The 18105-nt window shown below is 37.8% G+C and overlaps 2 protein-coding genes across 4 annotated transcripts in view; both read right to left on the bottom strand.

Moving 5' to 3' along the window:
- Positions 9048-10974, bottom strand: LOC109226841 (protein PLANT CADMIUM RESISTANCE 8-like). Its single transcript, XM_019391727.1, has 4 exons — positions 10682-10974; positions 10318-10389; positions 9919-10131; positions 9048-9377 (listed from the first exon to the last, which is right to left on the bottom strand). Exons 1-4 carry the CDS (start codon positions 10875-10877, stop codon positions 9295-9297), a joined length of 564 nt encoding a protein of 187 aa, XP_019247272.1. The 5' UTR covers positions 10878-10974; the 3' UTR covers positions 9048-9294.
- LOC109226840 (probable plastidic glucose transporter 3) overlaps positions 12494-18105 on the bottom strand; it is a 7290-nt gene continuing 1678 nt past the window's right edge. For all 3 annotated transcript variants that reach the window (XM_019391726.1, XM_019391724.1, XM_019391725.1), the window contains exons 5-14: positions 17631-17763; positions 17114-17213; positions 16937-17049; positions 16592-16685; positions 15599-15752; positions 15367-15510; positions 15196-15269; positions 14946-15034; positions 14520-14634; positions 12494-13212 (exon numbers count right to left, since the gene is read on the bottom strand). In XM_019391726.1, coding sequence (XP_019247271.1) covers positions 13030-13212; positions 14520-14634; positions 14946-15034; positions 15196-15269; positions 15367-15510; positions 15599-15752; positions 16592-16685; positions 16937-17049; positions 17114-17213; positions 17631-17763 — 1199 coding nt within the window. In that variant the 3' untranslated portion in view covers positions 12494-13029. The remainder of the gene's footprint in view (positions 13213-14519; positions 14635-14945; positions 15035-15195; positions 15270-15366; positions 15511-15598; positions 15753-16591; positions 16686-16936; positions 17050-17113; positions 17214-17630; positions 17764-18105) is intronic.

Raw genomic sequence — 18105 nt, 5'->3', positions numbered from 1 at the left:
GGCATCTAGAAAGCTGAGGCCTTATTTTCAATATCACCCTATCTCTGTAGTGATCGCTTACCCCTTAAGAAATATATTGCATAAAAAAGAACTATCGGGTAGATTATCCAAGTGGGCTATAGAACTAAGTGAATATGATATTACATATCAACCTAGAACAACGATAAAATCGCAGGTTTTAGTAGATTTCGTAGCAGACTTCAGCCCAGGAATAGTACCAGAAGCAGAAAAGGAACTGCAGGTACTCAATGGGTCTAATCCAGGTACATAGACCCTATTTACTGATGGCTCCTCGAATGTAAAAGGAGCGGGTTTAGGCATTGTTCTAATCCCACCTTCGGGAGAAACTATAAGGCAGGCAATAAAATGTCATCCCATTACTAACAATGAAGCGGAATGTGAAGCTGTAATAGCAGGTCTGGAATTGGCACGAGAGCTCGGAATAGTGCAGGTCATAATCAAGAGCGACTCGTAACTTGTAGTTAATCAAATGCAGGGGACTTATATAGCTAGAGAGGCAAGGATGCAGCAATATTTGGAAAAGGAACGAGACTTAATCAGACAATTCCAATCTTGGAAAATCGTGCAAATACCCAGGGAAGAAAATGTTGAACCAGACATGCTAGCTAATCTAGCATCCGCTGCAGAAGTAACAAATGAAGAAAATGCTTCCATAGTACATTTGTTTCATTCGGCACTCGATCAAGATAAAACGAGGTAAATTTCAATAATTTAACTTGGGATTGGAGAAACGAGATCGTTAATTTTTTGCAGTACGGGATTCTACCTGAAGATAAGAAAAAGGCTCAGGCACTTCGACGAAAAGCTGCCCGTTATTATTTGGATCGATGCAACTTATATCGAAAGATGTCCGGTGGACCCTTAGCAAGGTGTCTTGGACCTTCTCAAACAGAGTGTGTGATGAGAGAAGTACATGAGGGAAACTGTGGAAATCACGCAGGAGGAAGATCCTTGGTAAAAACTCTAATTAGAGCAAGATATTATTGGCCAAAAATGGAAGAAGATGCAGAAAGCTTTGTGGCCAAATGTGACAAATGCCAACGATATGGTAACAATATGCATCGCCCAACATATTTATTACATCTGGTTATTGCACCATGGCCTTTTATGAAGTGGGGATGGATATCGTGGGTCCGCTACCCCAAGCCAAAGGAAAGATACGATTTTTACTAGTACTAACCGATTATTTTACCAAGTGGGTAGAAGTTGGTGCCTTCAAACAGGTGCGGGAAAAAGAAGTCAGGGGCTTCATTTGGCGAAACATCATATGTCAATTTGGAGTACCAAAAGAAATCGTGTGTGACAATGGCCGCAATTTATAGGTGCAAAAATCACAGAATTCTTTCAGAGTTGGCATATTAAAAGGATAACTTCAACACCTTATCATCTTGTGGCTAATGGACAAGCTGAATCAACAAACAAGGTTATTATTAATAACTTGAAGAAAAGATTAGAGGAGTCAAAAGGTAAGTGGCCAAAAGTGTTACCAGGAGTCTTATGGGCTTACTACACGACATCAAAAACAGGTACGGGAGAAACTCCATTCTCACTTGTGTATGGTGCTGAAGCCATAATCCCAGTTGAAATAGGTGAACCAAGTACGAGATACACCCAAGCAACCGAAGAATCAAATGAGGAAGAGATGCGAATAAATCTCGATTTGCTTGAAGAAAGGAGACAAACAGCTCTAATAAGGATGGCAGCGCAGAAGTAAATTATTGAGCGATATTACAATCGGAAAGCTCATCTTAGGTACTTCAAGATTGGGGACTTCGTACTCAAAAAAGTTTTTCAATCATCAAAAGCGGCCAATGCAGGAAAATTGAGTCCAAATTGGGAAGGACCTTATAGGATTCGAGGTATTGCTGGAAAGGGCGCATATGAGTTAGAAATAATGGACGGCAAAGTACTCCCATCAAATTGGAATGTTGTTCATTTATAGAAGTATTACTTCTAAAAGGGAAAACCCTCGATGAGGTATCGTTTATGTAAGGTTTAGATTTATTCTTTTTTAATTATACGAACCATTTTAGATGATAGGAACAAAGCTAGACCACACCAAATGATGATTTTAGACCTAAAAGACACGCGGGATGCAAAATCATCCCATGTCTGGGTTGCAACCTTTCTGATGGAAATAAAAAGGGTTAAGCAGTCATCATCTAAAATTATACCTCCGAGTCCCGTATGTATTTTCCTTTTTTAGGAAATGGACCAAATGGAAGGAATGATCAGGTGCTCGAGATTTCATACTTCAAAGTTCTAACACTTGAGGGACAATAGGTAGCAGGCAAAGAAGACTGCAAGTCAAAGAAGAAAGAAGACTGATAGTTAGTTCAATCCTGGATTGACCCAAAAATCAAAAGTCAAGAGCAATCAAAAGTAGAGCCAATCAAGAGCCATGAAAGCAAGTCTGAATGAAAAACCTTTTGTATTAAGCTTTCATAAAGTGTAAACTCGCGGACATAAGTTATAAGATCCTACGAGTACTAAGGTTAAAGGAAATGTTTAGTTATGGGTTGCAAAATATACCTTAGAAATTTGTGAAATCTGTTGTAAAGAAAATAGTTATGAAAGAGTTTGTAGATGTTATACAAAAAGTTACTTGAATACATGTAAAGTGTTATATAATTTGAAAGTTCAAAATACAAAACTTCCTCAAATTATTCACGAGATATCTTTGAAATATGTATTTTCCTACTTCTTTCATATGTATACACCAATAAGAAGTTGAGACGTCTTCTTCAATAGTGTCGTTTATTAAAGGGCCCTCTTTGATAAAAATTCGTGTCTGTTCAAAAATCACGAAATACTAAAGCATTTTTAAATGCAAATTAAAGAGTATAACAGAAACTCAAACAAAATATTATATATTAAACTTGGCCAAAACTAAGTATGAACTTAGTTAAAACCAAGGCACTTTGATAATAAACCCCAAAATATACCAGGGGTAAAAACTTGCCAACTATTAAAAAAAAAAAAAAAAAACTTCCCAACTAAAAGTTCACAGAACACTATGGGGCAGGATCTAAAGAAGTACTATCAGTAGCAAGAGAGGCGGAATTCAATGAGGCATCATCAGCAACGGGAGAAGACACAACTTGAGCAGAAGAGGTTTGAACATCAACTTCACCAGGAGTAAGTTCATCACCTTCGGGAACGCCGACCTCAGGTGAGGAAAAGTTCTGACGTTGCTGAGTTTTTTCAATAGTTTCCTTAGCTTTTGCAATCTCAGCAGTCAAGTCAAAGCCTTCCTGGCTAGCCTCCATCAAAGTCTCAAGAAGCGTATTCAAAAAAGCCCAACTTACATCAAGAGTTGCTTTATCTTCAAGGGCCTCGTAATCTTTTTCCCATTGCTCAATTTCAGCCTCCAACTTTTCCCTCTCAGCCAAAGAAGCATCATAAGAAGCCTTCAAAGGGGCGAATGATCTCTCTAAGAACTGGACCCTGTCTGAAGATGCACGGAGGTTTTCTTGAGCCTGAGTGAGCGTTTGAACAATCTCCCTGGCGTAAACCTCCTTCTGATTAAACAAGTCTTTCAAACCCCTAATTTCTTCGGTAGCATTAGAAAGCTGCTAGGCAAACGAAGACTCAAGAATGTCTTTGTCTGTGCCCACTTGACTGGAAGAGGCTTTTTCAATTGCCAATTGCCATCACTTGTACTTGCTGCTACAAAGCACACTTCTCCTCATCCAAAACTTCTTTTTCCAACTGAAGACTCTCGTATTGTTCCCTCCAATTATCTGCTTCCCTACGATAATCATTGACTAGCTGCTCGGTATTGACAATTCTCTTCATAAGCTCCGTGCCTATCAAATTGATCTACACAAGAAAGGAAAGAAGTGATTATCAAACAAAGATAAAAATCACGAGGGAAGTAAGAAAAAAGCTAAGGCTTGTACCTTCAAAGATGAATGAACAATATCATTCATCCATGTTAAAGAACTGTGGCTTTCGAACTTGGACTTCTCAACTGGGCCAACTAAAGGTTTTAGCCATACATCAACTTGGCCAGACTTTTTCAAAAGATTACCATCCTAGGGGACTTCAATGGTAAATTTTTTCATCCTATTGCTACTGGAAGAACCAACTTCAATACGAGAAGTGGTAGCAGTAGGGACAGTTGAGAAAGTGAAAACATCCACGAGAGGAGCAGTAGCAGCAGCGACAGGAGCAAAAACTTGAGGACCAGTGGGAGCGGACACTGGGAAAGAGGCAAGAGGAGCTTCTTCAGAAACAAAGTCAAAATCTTCATTATCAAAACCCCGGGAAAACAATTGATCAGTAGAGTCACGAGGTGCAACATTCATCTCCTCATCAGAGCTCGTTAAAACAACACTTTCAGGATCATTCACGGGAACTGAACTTGGAGGAGGGGTGACTTCATCATCCGAAATAACGCGCCTTCTAGCCCGAGGCCTGCGCACTAAGGAACCCTCTTCTCGTTCCTCTTCACCATCAGAGCCATGAGCTCTCTCAGCTTTTCTCTTTGATGAGGAATTTAAAATCATTTCTTGAGCAAGAGACAAAGAAAGCCTTGTAAAGTAATAGACGCGGCACTGACACCTCGAATGGGAAATCTTAACAAAGGAAAAAGTTATAAATCCCCAAGTAAATACGAAAGAAAGGAAAAAAATTAAAGGAAAAGATACCATGAGTTTTGACTTTCCAGCCAAACCTATGAGAAAGGTATTTCCATGATCTTCTTTCCATGGGGGCAACCGATAACATCTTCTCTACCCAAGCACGGAAGTCTGGTATTTCATCAAAAACTTCCATGGTTGCTAAAAAGAGAAAAAACGTCCATGAGATCATCAATTTCTTCCTCCTTCATAAAAGAAGAAAAATATGAAAAAGAACTTACGTGCAAAATTCCACTTCTCTGGAAAAGGCATGGCTCCAACAGCAATGAAACGGGCATACCAGCCACGGTCCTTATCATCTTCAGAGCTAACCAAAACCCTTTTGCTCCTGGCAGCGAGAGTGTAAACCCCTGAGCGGAACAACTTAGGGGAATACAGATGAAGCAAGTGTTGAGAAGTGAAGGGTAAAGAGGCCAAATTAGATAAGTATCGTAAACATGCAACGGCTCTCCATATAATAGGACCAATCTGTCCTAAGAAAACGTTGAAGAAGCGACAAAATTCTATGATAACTGGGTCGATAGGGGGTCTGAAACCTAAAGTAACAGGATATGTGTAAACGAAAGAATAACCAGACAGGAACGAAGTTATCCTTTGGTTTGGACCAGGAATTAAAATTGGAAAATCAGGCTTCCAATAGCATTCTCTTCGCACAAGAGAAATCAAACCATCAGTAATATGAGAAGGATAGACATCAACACGATCATGGGAAGTCATAGAAGTAACTTGGTTTCTAATTGATTCACGATCAGTGGAGAAAGAAAATTCCGCAGGGATAATTTCATCTACTGTTGGTTCTCGAAGGGGTTCATCTGATTCCCTATTTTTGGCTGAAGATCTATGGGCCTAGTCCTAGATGAAGAAGGGGTAACAATGTTGAGTTGAGAAGTAGAACCACGGATAGATAAAGACCCTAAGCTACGTGACCTACCTCCTCTTCTACTCCTAACAGGAGTAGTTGAAGGAGGAAGTTCATCTACAATGATTATTTTACGAGGATTGGGGTTTGGTAAAGACATGGATGCAAGAAAGTAATATGAACTGAAGAATAATAACAATTAGAGGAGAAGGATACTGTAGATTGAAGGGTTTCGCGAAACTAAAGGCGCATGGGGTATTTATAAGAAGGAGCAATCGTCATGTAAAGTGAGTCATGATGGAAACATCATAATGAAGTAGTCACTTCGTGATTGACGCAGCCGCAAGAAAGCCCTAAAAAATGCTGAAGTGTCGCAGACCCAATCGGCGGAGGCCACATGGCACATGCATTAAATGGAAGTGACATACGATGCGTTGTTTCTGAAGAAGACATAATGATACATGGGAAACGGCGGCAAAAATTCCTGCCATAAATACATACCACTTCCCAAGTATTCAATTGCTTAATATTCGGCAAGTGGGAGGACTATCTGTATTAGTAAAAAATAAATATGACACGTGGAATTATGTGTGGCTAACAAGACATAATACGTGGATCACTAAGAAGATGACAGCTGGAATATTGCATTAGAAGATGCACGAGATACAAGAGGCACGGGCAAATTACTCACGGGATGAAGGGATGCAGTTGCTCGTGTCTAAATCATTCAGTAAATATGGGTTGAATGAATCAAGACAGTAAGAAGGGGAATATTCACGAACCTCTAGTTAATGAGGAATAAGAATTGGAACCGTTACAAAATCTCCACAAACAGTTACGATTGTCAATTATAAACAGATCATTAATGTCATTAATGTCATAATGATCCGGCCATACAAGGGAGGAAATGTTATATTCGTAAACTCCTATAAAAGGGAAGAGAATTTCGTTTGTAAGGATCATCTGAGACTATATTGGAATATATTCACTTTACTTTTCTGCTATCTTGACTTTGCAATCAATTATTTCTTTACTTATTGTCTTTTTCTTTCATATAATTGAGAAAGTACGAAATTTCTTGGTTATCAGTAACCCGAGTTTTTTTAAATACATATTTTTGGTTAAACACTGCGTTAAGTCAATTTAAGAGTGAATCGGTCCCAAAGGAAGCTAAAAGGCAGAATTGGAGGTTAAAACAATGGATGCTATTGAAACCATGCCTAGTACATCTATTGCTTAAACAACAATAACATACCTAGTATATTCTTGCAAGTAGGGTCTGGGGAGGGTAGTGTGCAACATTTTACCCCTACCTTATTAAGGTAGAAAATCTGTTTCCGATAGACCCTCGGTCAAGCATAACAGTAGTTTAGGTAAGGAAATGCTAGATCCACTACTTCTAAAAAGGAAAGATTAACCCTACTCGATGAGATAATGCAATATTACTGAGCATGTTTGCCGTTCAATAGACTTAATTTGGTTACTAGCTAGAAAAATCACACATGTTATGACCATCATTGAAGCTACGATTATGGATTATCAGAATCTCCACAAACATCCAAATAAGTTGAGTTGTTAAATCTCTTAATCTCGGATCAAATGACCAGCTGGTTAATTCAACTTACTTAGAAGTATTTAGATTTTGTACTTAGTCTCTGCTTGTAAATTATAGCTATGGAAATAAAAATTAAAAAAATAGTACGTCTAACTATAATGTATTCCCTTAACCATATTATAGTATATAAGCGATCCCAATAAGTTTTGCATTGAACCGGGTACCACAACTTCTTTCTTCCTTTTATGGTACCGCATCAAACAATATATTCATTCTAACTTTATTCCTTATTCATTTGTTTGTGCTTTTTGGGTATAATGATGATAATGGACAGTATTTTAATCCTGTCTATTGTCAGTCGGTAGCTGGAAACCCAATTATAGAACTAATCATAAAAGACCAAGACGACAACAACAACAATATATTCAGTGTATTTCTACAGTGTGAGGTATCGGGAGGGTACTGTATACGCAGATCTTATCTTATCTTGTAGAGGTAGAAAGATTGTTTACGATAGATCCTCGGCTCAAGAAAAAACATTTTTCAGCCGGAGGACATGATTTAGAATATCCGAAAACAGCAATATGATGAACGCCTTGTCCTTGCTTTCTAACGTTGTAAAGAATGTATCACTTCCTGGTTTCAACTTAATTTGACTAAGATAGGTTTATGAAGTAAAATGTAAAATCAATAAAACTTATGAAAACATTAATGATAAGTCAAATTAACTGTGACCATAACAGAAAAGGAGAGGAGAAATGATGATCCGACTAATTCTGTATTTTACTATACTACCAATCTATCATTAGCAGCTGATTCAACCATGGGTTTGTGGATTTGGGATTAAACTATAGGAACTTTATCCATATGTGCACATAACAAGTTTAAATATAACAACTATATAAATTCACTATGTCGTCTAAATTCTAGCGTCTTCTTTCCTTCCATTCTAAACAAACCTAACTTCTGGAAAATACAGATATACTGGCAAAAAAAAATCAAGTAAAATGAAGGCCCGACAAGAAAAATATGATCGAGTTAGAGGCCCAACTAGTTTCATAAGTTACTGCAGTTCTTAGCCCAATAGCAACTTTTAAACCTGCTGTTTAAAATATATTCATAAATTTACAATGTCTTTAAAGATTAGTCAATTCACCCAAATTTCAGGACTAAGTATCCTGAATTTCTGTATCCTGAAATTTTGAGTTGTTAATTTGGAATTCATGACTTAGTGTCCTAAACTTTTGAGCTATTAATTTGAATTTCAGGACGAAGTAACCTGAATTTCTAAACTGCTAATTTAAAATTCAGGACATAAGATTCGAATCTCTGGACACAATTTTCGAACTTTAGAACACGATCCCTGAAGTTTGAATTTCAAGGTTTAAACTTCAGGACGTCGTATCTTGAAGTTTAAGCGAATTGGTCAATCTTTAAATACATTATAAACTGTGGATGTATTTTAAACAGTATGCTTAAAAGTGGCTATCCAGTGTCATTTCCACGCAAATATTTAGCAATAAATCGACCGGCCCAACTAATAATTGATGCCAAGACTTCATTAGATCATTGCAAAATCAATTTTCATATACACGGAAGTATGGAACTCCCAAAGATCTCTTTGTTTTCCTTGTTCTTGTTCGCTTGGTTTATGGCTTCCCTGTGCACAAATATTCGTCTTGCTAATTCATTTTATTTGAATAAAGTGACGATGACAACAACAACGTACCTAGTATTATACCACACCGTGGAGTCTGGGGAGGGTAGTGTGCACGCACACCTTACCCTTACGAGAATAAAGGGACTTCTCATCAAATCATGGAATGAAGAGATTCTCCTTATCCCCTGAATTAAATTCTGGGAGAATTTTTCTTTTTTTTTTTTAAATCTGATATTGTAGAGGATATATATTAACGATTTTAACTAGTTTGGAACTGACGCGTAATTGATTGATTGATATCATATGATGAATTCTCCACAGCATACCAAAGATTGATTTGTCTTGTTTGTAGCACATAGACCAGAAGGTATTGCTTCCAGTAAAACAATAATCTAACAAAAATGGAGTTTTAGAAATATAGTACAACAATCAACACTACCAACAAGATGGTAGAATAAATAATAAGACTACACATGAACAGAATGTGGTTGTAGCAAAACACATGTAACATATTACAACCTCAACTCAAACAAATAAAGAATCAGAATCTTGAATTTTACTTAGACATGGATTGTACTTGGGGAGCTTGATTCACTTGTTGGTTCCCATAATGCTGCTGAGCAACAATACCATTCCATCCTGCATCACATTTTTCACACTCCTGTTAGAAAATTATTTCTTTCTTGTACATTCAGTTCAATGGTATTAGAACAAGGTTAAAACTTTGGATTAGAATTTCCATCACCACAAATCAACAAAAATATTTTCACGTATTCGATTCAAGAAAAATAACCGGCCTGAATTACACCGTACAATCGATAGCGGAGGCAAGATTTCCACTAAGGGGGTTCAAGAAAATAGATTTTGCATTATATGTACGATGTAATTTTTCCGCGAAGGGGTTCACCGTACCCCCCCCCCCCCCCTTCCGCCCTGCCTACAGTATAAAGGGCAATTGTGGTGCACTAAGCTCCCACTATGCGCGGGGTCCGGGTAAGGGCCGGATCACAAGGGTCTATCGTACGCAGCCTTACCCTGCATTTCTGCAAGAGGCTATTTCTACTGCTCGAACCCGTGACCTCCTGGTCACATGGCAGCAACTTTACTAGTTACGCCAAGGCTCCATACTCCTGCCTACAATATGGTGAAAAGATTATTGTACCAAGTTTGACATACATACCTAGAGCAGGATCAAGTCCCCTGTGTTGAAGCTCTCTGAACTCTTGACAAAGAGAGCAACATGGACAGAAAATGTGGGAAACTATATCTGAATAAGGAGCTTCCACAAGATTATATTTCTGTCTCAGCTTAGTTCTATACTTGGAGCCCATTATCCACTGAGAGCAAACAGCAGGCATCATCAGCAAGTATAGGAAAGTCCCCAAAGGACATGCTGCAATCACCATAAAAAAAATCAATCCTTAATTAGTGGAATATTATTTCACAGCATAAGCCAGCAACTACTCTTCGTTCACCAATGACACTGTTTTATTGCTCGAAAGGAAAAGATAAGAGGGAAAGAGTTTAACTTCTATATACTGACGATGTAAAAAGAATTGCAGGCACATTTGGGACTTACTCATTTCTCCTGCATCGAGGACTTCTGCTATCTGTCCGAATGTTACACAAGGTAAGAATGCTGTCATAACAGCTGCACAAACAAGAATATTCCTTACAAGTAGATCAAGGATTTTAAGTCAGTAAATGTTTGTCTAAACAACTATAGAATCAAGGATTTTCTACAGAAGCGGATCAAGGATTTTAAGTCAGTAGAACGTTTGTCGTGACAACTGCACAAACAAGAATGTTCTTTAATCCGATCCTTGATGTTCCTAGTTTTTCTTTTAATTAAATTTTTCATTAATATATAGAGGAAACATGACTTTCTTCTCTTATATTGTTTTCTCCAATAGTATTGGCACGGAAAAAAAAAATTCAATTACCATTAGTTTGGTCCAAATGACAATCAAATAAGCCAGTGCTCCAGGGAGCTCCAATTGGTAATGGTGATGGCGATGGCGATGGCGATGGCGATGGCGATGGCGGCTGTACATCCTTTACTCCTTGGTACTGTGGAGGAGGCTGTGAGGCAACTGGTTCAGGAGTTTCTATTTCATTATTTTCTTCAACTCTTCCCATTGTATTCAAAACTTTTACACCTATACCTCAAGTAGGGTGAAGAAAATTTTCTGCTCAAATATCAAATGAGCTCTTTCTTTCATATAATATAGGGGAAATGGTTGTGTGTGATATGTTGACGAGAAAACAGACATGTCCAGAGTAGATGGCATCTTTGACTTGGAAAAACTAATCAATGAGATTACTCAGATTAGCTGCATGTCCTTTTCCACGTTATACAATATTTTAGGATTCTACCAAAATCACAGAACTGCACAAAATTAAGGAGGTAAAATAGTAGTACGAATATTTCTAATTATAACTCAAGTTAATTACAAGAAGCTTCCAAGAGCATTTTATTCCAAGTTGGCTATGTATTCATTTGCAACTAGCCGAGTTTGGTGACTAGTTGCAAATTGGAAAGAGGATTAGTACAACGTCCCTTTTCATATACAGTCAAACCTTTCTATAACAGACTCGTTTGTACCGATAATCGTTTGTTCCGATATTTTTTGACTGCTATAGTGAAGTGCTGTCATAAAGAACATATTTTATAATGTAATGTTAAAATCGGTTTCAAAAACTTGGATTTATAGTGAATGGTTATTATATATGGATGTTGTTATAATGATGCTGACTTTATTGTTTTAATTAGCATTCTAGTAGTTTTATTTTCGTTGTAGATATATTAGGCTATCCTCGTCTCTGATTTCACTCTTCAACTCTCTTGCTGTTATTTTTTTTCTTGCGTACTATTATTTAGAAAAAGAAAAAGAAACTGCTTTCTGGAAGCTAATAATTCAAAGTCCAAAAAAGAAAAGTTATTCAAAGTCAACTTATCGATCGGAGAGACGTGTGATGCATTAAAACAGTTTGAGAGAATAATGAAGTTCACAATAAGCCACTATATCATATAACTAGACATGCTTAGCATCATTATAACAGCTAATGCATGACTAAACGCAATAATATGTAGTACATGTTTAGCATTATGGCGTGATTACCAAACTGTACCTTACATACAACCAAGACGATCAGTTTTTTTTTCAATAAAAGAATATCGCAGATATTCCTTACAGCTTTTTGGCTCGACTCTGTCTAGCACACAGATTCAGAACTTGGGAGAGTACGAGCCTTGCCCCTCTTGTTCTCCTCCCAACTAAAATACCAGGCTCTGTCTGTGGTATGGTTCAAACCTGTGACGGGGGACTAATCCACACATCATGTGCTATGACCTTATCAAGGGCGAAGTTACACTTTGGTAAGGGTGTCAATTTGTCGGAAAATTACACTACGTATATAGGTAAAATATCAGGTTTTAGAGCTACATAACATATATTGAACACCCTTTATCGGAAACTTTTTTTACTTCTTTCAAATTTGAAAGACAACAACAACAACAAACCCAGTTTGGTCCCAACAGATTTGAACACACTTGAGAAATTCTTTCAAATTTGAACACGCTTGAGAAATTTCCGGCTCCGCCACTAGTCCTTACTGCTGAACCAAAGCCCTCGATCACTTAGAGCAGATAATTCTATTGAGAAAAATATGAGAATGGCCAACATACTTGACAGTTTGGCTTCCTAGCTAGCTGGCAATTTGAGATATTATAGCAAACATAACAAAATCATTGCTGAAGCCAAATTGGGAAAAATCTCAGCTACATTGATCAATTACGTATTACAGTACTACCAATATTTCTGTTACAGCAAGCAGCTACCAGCCTACCATATATATTGCTAATTAAATTTCTATAACATTATTTCTGTAAGGAATGTCCAGAGCAGCCTTTCTGTGCCATGCTAATTACACAAATCAGATCAAGGCAAAAATTAAAAGAAAGGCTATACAAACAGCAATAATAGGTACTCTGTATGTATGTGATCTACTACTGGCTGAGGCAGATGTAGTTTCATGCTCCCTCAGGCAATAGTCACTGACCAGTGGAGTGAGCAGAATAGCAGCAACAATAAGCAGTGACAAGCCCTGCAAAAACTCGCATTGCAACAATCTTTATCTCTGATTGTTCATCGTCACTGCCTTCTCGCCTATGAACACACTCCAAAATTTGAACAAATCAAGAAATAGCTGCAGGCTAGAATTTGGATGTTCAACCACTACGTCTGAACATTTCCCAGTCTGACTAATATAGTGTGTGATCCAGTTACCACTAATGAGCCGGAAGCAGAGCAAACTCAATCTCTTGTAATGTTTTTCCTTTTGTTTCCACCACATTCTTTTTCACAAAGGCCACTGCCAACAAGCAAAAACCAGCAAAGATTGCATACACAATTTGTGGTCCAAGATGCTCAAGCATCGGCAGAAACAGAAGACCAACTAAAAAATTGATGACCTGTTAAAGAGCAAAATATGCGATCAGAATACATTAGGAAAGAAAAGACGAAAAATTAAAGCATCAGTCTCACCAAAAAGGTATGAGATTTCAGATAAAACAAAAGCTATGAGATTTCAACAACAACAGCAACAACAAGAATAATAATAATTAAAATTATAATAAATGGCAAATGCCAAGAACACTTCACAATACAAATTACTGATGTAGCTGAACCAAGCATGAACTAGAATGCGAATGGGGACATAAGTAGCCATCTCATTTCTTTTCCATTTTTTATATATAAAAAATGATCTCATACCATTTTGCGCTCAGAACAGTATTTACATTTACCAGCCAAATTTTAGATCTCCCTTAGAATGATGTCAAAAGTCTTCTGGGCAGACTTTTATTTTAAGCACAAAATACTTTGACCATCCAACATTTCGTCAGAGATTCAAAGAGTTGATCATGTGCAAAGATTTGATTCTTATTTGAAGCAAAGAATACGAAATAAATACTGTAGAACAAGTTTCGGGGTGAATTAGGATACCCCTAGAGTCCCCCATCACTCTAAATAGTTCATTTTTTCTGCTTCTTGGCAGCTTAAGGGGCTTAGAACAAGGAGATCCATTTTGTCATGCAATGAGCAACGTAACGCAATTGGTTTAATTACCACTTAAGTAGATTGTGCAGACAGAACAGTTCTCTGGCTCAAGATGCAATGATCTTTTTACTGATAACCGAGACTTCTCGAAGGGCTAGTGGCACACAGTTCGGAACTCGGCGATAATGGGCCCGCCCCGCTACCCTTGTCCAATTAAATACCATGATTTTCTCTGCAGCAGGGTTCAAACCTGTGACTTGCGATGGATGAATTTACCTGCACGGGTCTGTTTGACTTACGCCCAATGTGGCTATGTGTGTACATTTAGGCTGATGCTCTCAGCAGCGTCTCATTGTGTCAAATGACTCGACAGCTAGTTTATGTATTAATCAATGAGAAATATGCGTTTCTATTAAATGTGTAATTCCAAGCTAATACCAGTGAATAATCCCCCTCCTTACAGTCACCCCCTCCCTCAACAACTAGTATTTTGCATCAAGCCCAAACAAGTTAAAGTTGGCCATATGAATCCTCAACATCCATTTTCACTCTGTTTGGACCCGAGTCATCCCAATACTCAATAACCTCAAGCAGATAAAAAACGTTACTCAGACTTGAAGGTTTGCTTATGAACACATTGCATCATATATTGTTCATCCAAGGAGAAAGCAAAGAGAATAATTAGCATGAAACAAAAGAATCAAGAGCAGGAAGAAAATACCCAATGTGCAGCCATGCAGAAAGCCATTGCCTTTGCCCTAATCCGGCCAGGAAATATCTCTGACAGTAGGAGGCTAGGGACTGGCCCAGCGCCCAAAGAAAATGCCAAGACATACCTAACATAAATAACTTCCATTATTGAAAGAAAACAACCAGCCTTTGCTTTTTGTGCATTTCTAGTTATCTTCATAATAGTCAATAAAGCTACCTATAGCATGAAATTGTCTCATCTTTCATTGATTTAACAGTCACCAAGTACATGACACTTTTCTCTAGAAATCAATTGAAACAATTATCCACAGAAGCAGTACTGAAACTACTTATCTTCATCTCTTAGGTGCTTTACAACAGTATAAAGAGCATATCTACTCCTATCTATGAGTAATCAACCACTACAACAACGACAATCTTGAAGTGTATTACTCACAGTAGGGTCCCACCAACTGATAGGAATAATACTGCAGAGCTTGGTACAAATGAACTCGCTGCTGTTACTTGAAGGGCCGTTGCAATTGCCTGAACCAAAAACATCTCAGAAGTTTAAGCATGAGAAAACAAAATATAGTGACACGTCTAGGACAAACCATGGTAAGCAACCAAGCACAGACACATGTTTTGGAACTACATGCTCCTATTGAGTATTGATTGATATGGGATTGAGCACAAGATTATGTTACCATGCCAAAGAAACTCCCAATTAGAAGCACCTTCCTCCCAAGCCTATCCATCAAAATCATTGCAATAATAGACCCTGTGGATGTTAAAGACAACAGTAAAATTAGAAATCACCAACACATCCAAGTCTCCAAGAGTGTTATACATGTTTGATATGGAGAGATGACTGTTACCTGTTAAGTTTACGATCCCAACGCATGTGTTTGCAATGTCTGAAGGTACTCCAGCCTTTTTAAAAACAGTTGAAGAGAAATAAAATACAGCATTTATACCAGATAGTTGTTGCAAAGCAAATAAGGCAGATCCCATGAAAACCACTGTCCAATCGGCAAAAGTTATAAATTCATTAACTTTTTCAGACAAGAAAACATTGACAGAATGAAAACACATCATCAATAATTATACCTTTAAAATGACGACCATACAGTAGCTCCCCAAACCTAACATTATCCACCTCATCTCCTTTGTCTGTCTTTGACATTTCTGCAATGGCATATTTAACATGTGATGCTCCCATTAGCTTTTCAAGCTCTTCTTCAGCCAAATCAGCTCTTCCTCTCTGAGTAAAGTTCAGAAACAAAAGGCGAAAAGGGAAGTAAGAGAACCATAAGATGTCGAGTGCTTGTAAATAATAGAACACGGAACTGACAGTAAATCAATAAGGTCCTGCATCGGATAGCGATGATAACATACAATTTTTTTTTTTTGACAAGTATAATAACATGCCAACTATTCTATGGTATAAATACGGTGTAGTCTTGGCTGTAGTATCAGGACCCCAAGACAAAAAGGCGGCAGGAATGAACCAATAATGTTTAGTAGTTGTATTAAACCTGCTAAGTTATTGTACAGAGAAAGAACACAAACCCCATCAATGAATAGAGAAAGCAATCAGGATAATGTTGTTGGAATCTGTCAAGATTATATATCCTTCAGTTATTTCATTCTGTTGCTTCATAAGAAAACATGCGTAACATAGATATACAATTAGAAGGAAATTCAAGTATCCGCAGATTCACCTAAAACAGCCAGGGTCCGAGAAAATTGGACGAGTTATGCTTTAGGACATGGAAAGACGTTTAAAATAATCAATATGTTCATTTTACCCAACATTGGATGGATTGTGTTACAATTTCGAGTATGACTGCATATAAAAGATTTGAATATATATTCAAGACAGGAAACCAAGCAGTAGTTTATAAAGATGGATCACCCACGTATGCATTTCAAGTATTCACTTGTCAACTGAAATAAAGAGCGTCTTCCATTGAGTGACCTAGTGAGTTTAAATTGTAAGCAGATTTTACAATTTGCAATATTCACAAGAAACTGAACTTGTTAATGTCACTTTCCTATCCAATGCAAGACACTCATTGATATAAGAGCATGGTGCCCAACCTTAAAAAGCCAGTGAGGACTCTCGGCGCAGAATTCCATCAAAACAGCAAGTAAGGCAGCAGGAATAGTGGATATCCAAAAGCAAACCCGCCACCTGAGACATCATTGTAGAAGTAGTTGCACATCATTCAATTAAATAATGGGATGCTTTAAGCATGTATGCTAATCGATTACTTCTTAATATGCACCAACAAAAGCAGTTTAGCAGTCTCAAATTGAAGAAAGATAGTTGTCCAAACAGTGAAATGGAATAAAAGGAGTAGAACATTTTTTTCCTTTATCTCGGCCAGCGCTATCACTCAATCTAAATAGAGGAAAAGAAGATAAAGGCCAAAGGATCCTTACCAACCAACAGTATCCTTGGCAGGAATTCCAACAAGAAGAGCTCCCAGGAGCCCAAGGCATGTGGCAATCTGAGTGAAACTCCCGTAGGTGCCTCTAACAAAAGCTGGTGAAACCTGGTCAAACAAATTAGATGTAACTAAAAAGATAGGATTAGGAGCAAAGGATAATATCATGTACCTCTGCAACATAGAGAGCAGCAACAGCAGGGCCAAGGCCCATCCCTATTCCAACAAATAACCTTCCAAGAAGCATAACTCCAAGAGTACTTGTTGCAGCACTACATTTATGCAGTTGAAGAACCTTCAGTTAAGTTCCAGAAACTCGTATTGTAATAAAATTGAATCAAGAGTTTCTGACTTCACCCTCTCGTATTCCCTCCAGTTGATATAATTCAATAACTTAAACGGAAAAGAAAACTTAAACACACATGTGCCATATGAAGCAACCTTTACAAGACTCTTAAGAATAAGTCTGCAGGAGACTTTGGCAATGCAAAAGATAGCAAGACTAAAAACATCACCCACGGGATTAGACACTTCTATTAATAATACCCATTCATCCCAGTATACAATGAATAGAAGAGGACTCAAGACTTGACAACATTTGGAAGGTATTGCAGAGTAAATATTCACCAGTACTTTCAAGTTGAAAAGGCTTAGTATAGCTACTAAGAATGTTTAGTCTACAGGTTTACCTCATAGAAGCACCTATTATCATTGGTAGAGCACACAATTGAAGGCCTCTGCGACGACCAACCCCATCTGCTATCCAACCGCTGAATATAGAGCCCAGAAAAGCACCTCCCAAACACGTACTCACAACCAGACCTTCAGTTGAAAATAAAATTATCATATCAGATGGACCCTGTAGAAAATGAACTAAACAACTAGATGAAGAGAATTGTCTTAAGAGAAGCAAGTGCACATGCAAGCGCTCGACAGCAGGTTCGACTGAACTCACTGCCTTGGACTCCACCTCTGCATATATTACAAAAAAATTTAACATTTGTATTTATACAAATGTAGCAACATTTGTATTTATACAAATGTAGCACCCACTGTCACAAATGAGTAGTGGATGCAGTGATAATCAACCTCCACTGACTCAAAATTCAGGATCCGCCTAGAGAAGGGAGGACACGGAGGTTCAGGTGGGTTGAGCGGTGGGGT

Source organism: Nicotiana attenuata, chromosome 6, assembly GCF_001879085.1.
Source record: "Nicotiana attenuata strain UT chromosome 6, NIATTr2, whole genome shotgun sequence".
Classification (NCBI taxonomy): Eukaryota; Viridiplantae; Streptophyta; class Magnoliopsida; order Solanales; family Solanaceae; genus Nicotiana; species Nicotiana attenuata.
Note: the sequence above shows the minus strand (reverse complement) of the source record. Positions and strands in the feature narration are given on the sequence as shown.

Excerpts from the sequence above, each read along its gene's own strand:
- LOC109226841 (XM_019391727.1), bottom strand. The coding sequence starts at position 10,877 with ATGGGAAGAGTTGAAGAAAATAATGAAATAGAAACTCCTGAACCAGTT. Across the intron at positions 10,390-10,681 it reads TCATTTGGACCAAACTAATG|CTGTTATGACAGCATTCTTA; the intron begins GTAATTGAATTT and ends TTGTTTGTGCAG. Across the intron at positions 9,378-9,918 it reads GGGACTTGATCCTGCTCTAG|GATGGAATGGTATTGTTGCT; the intron begins GTATGTATGTCA and ends AATGTGATGCAG.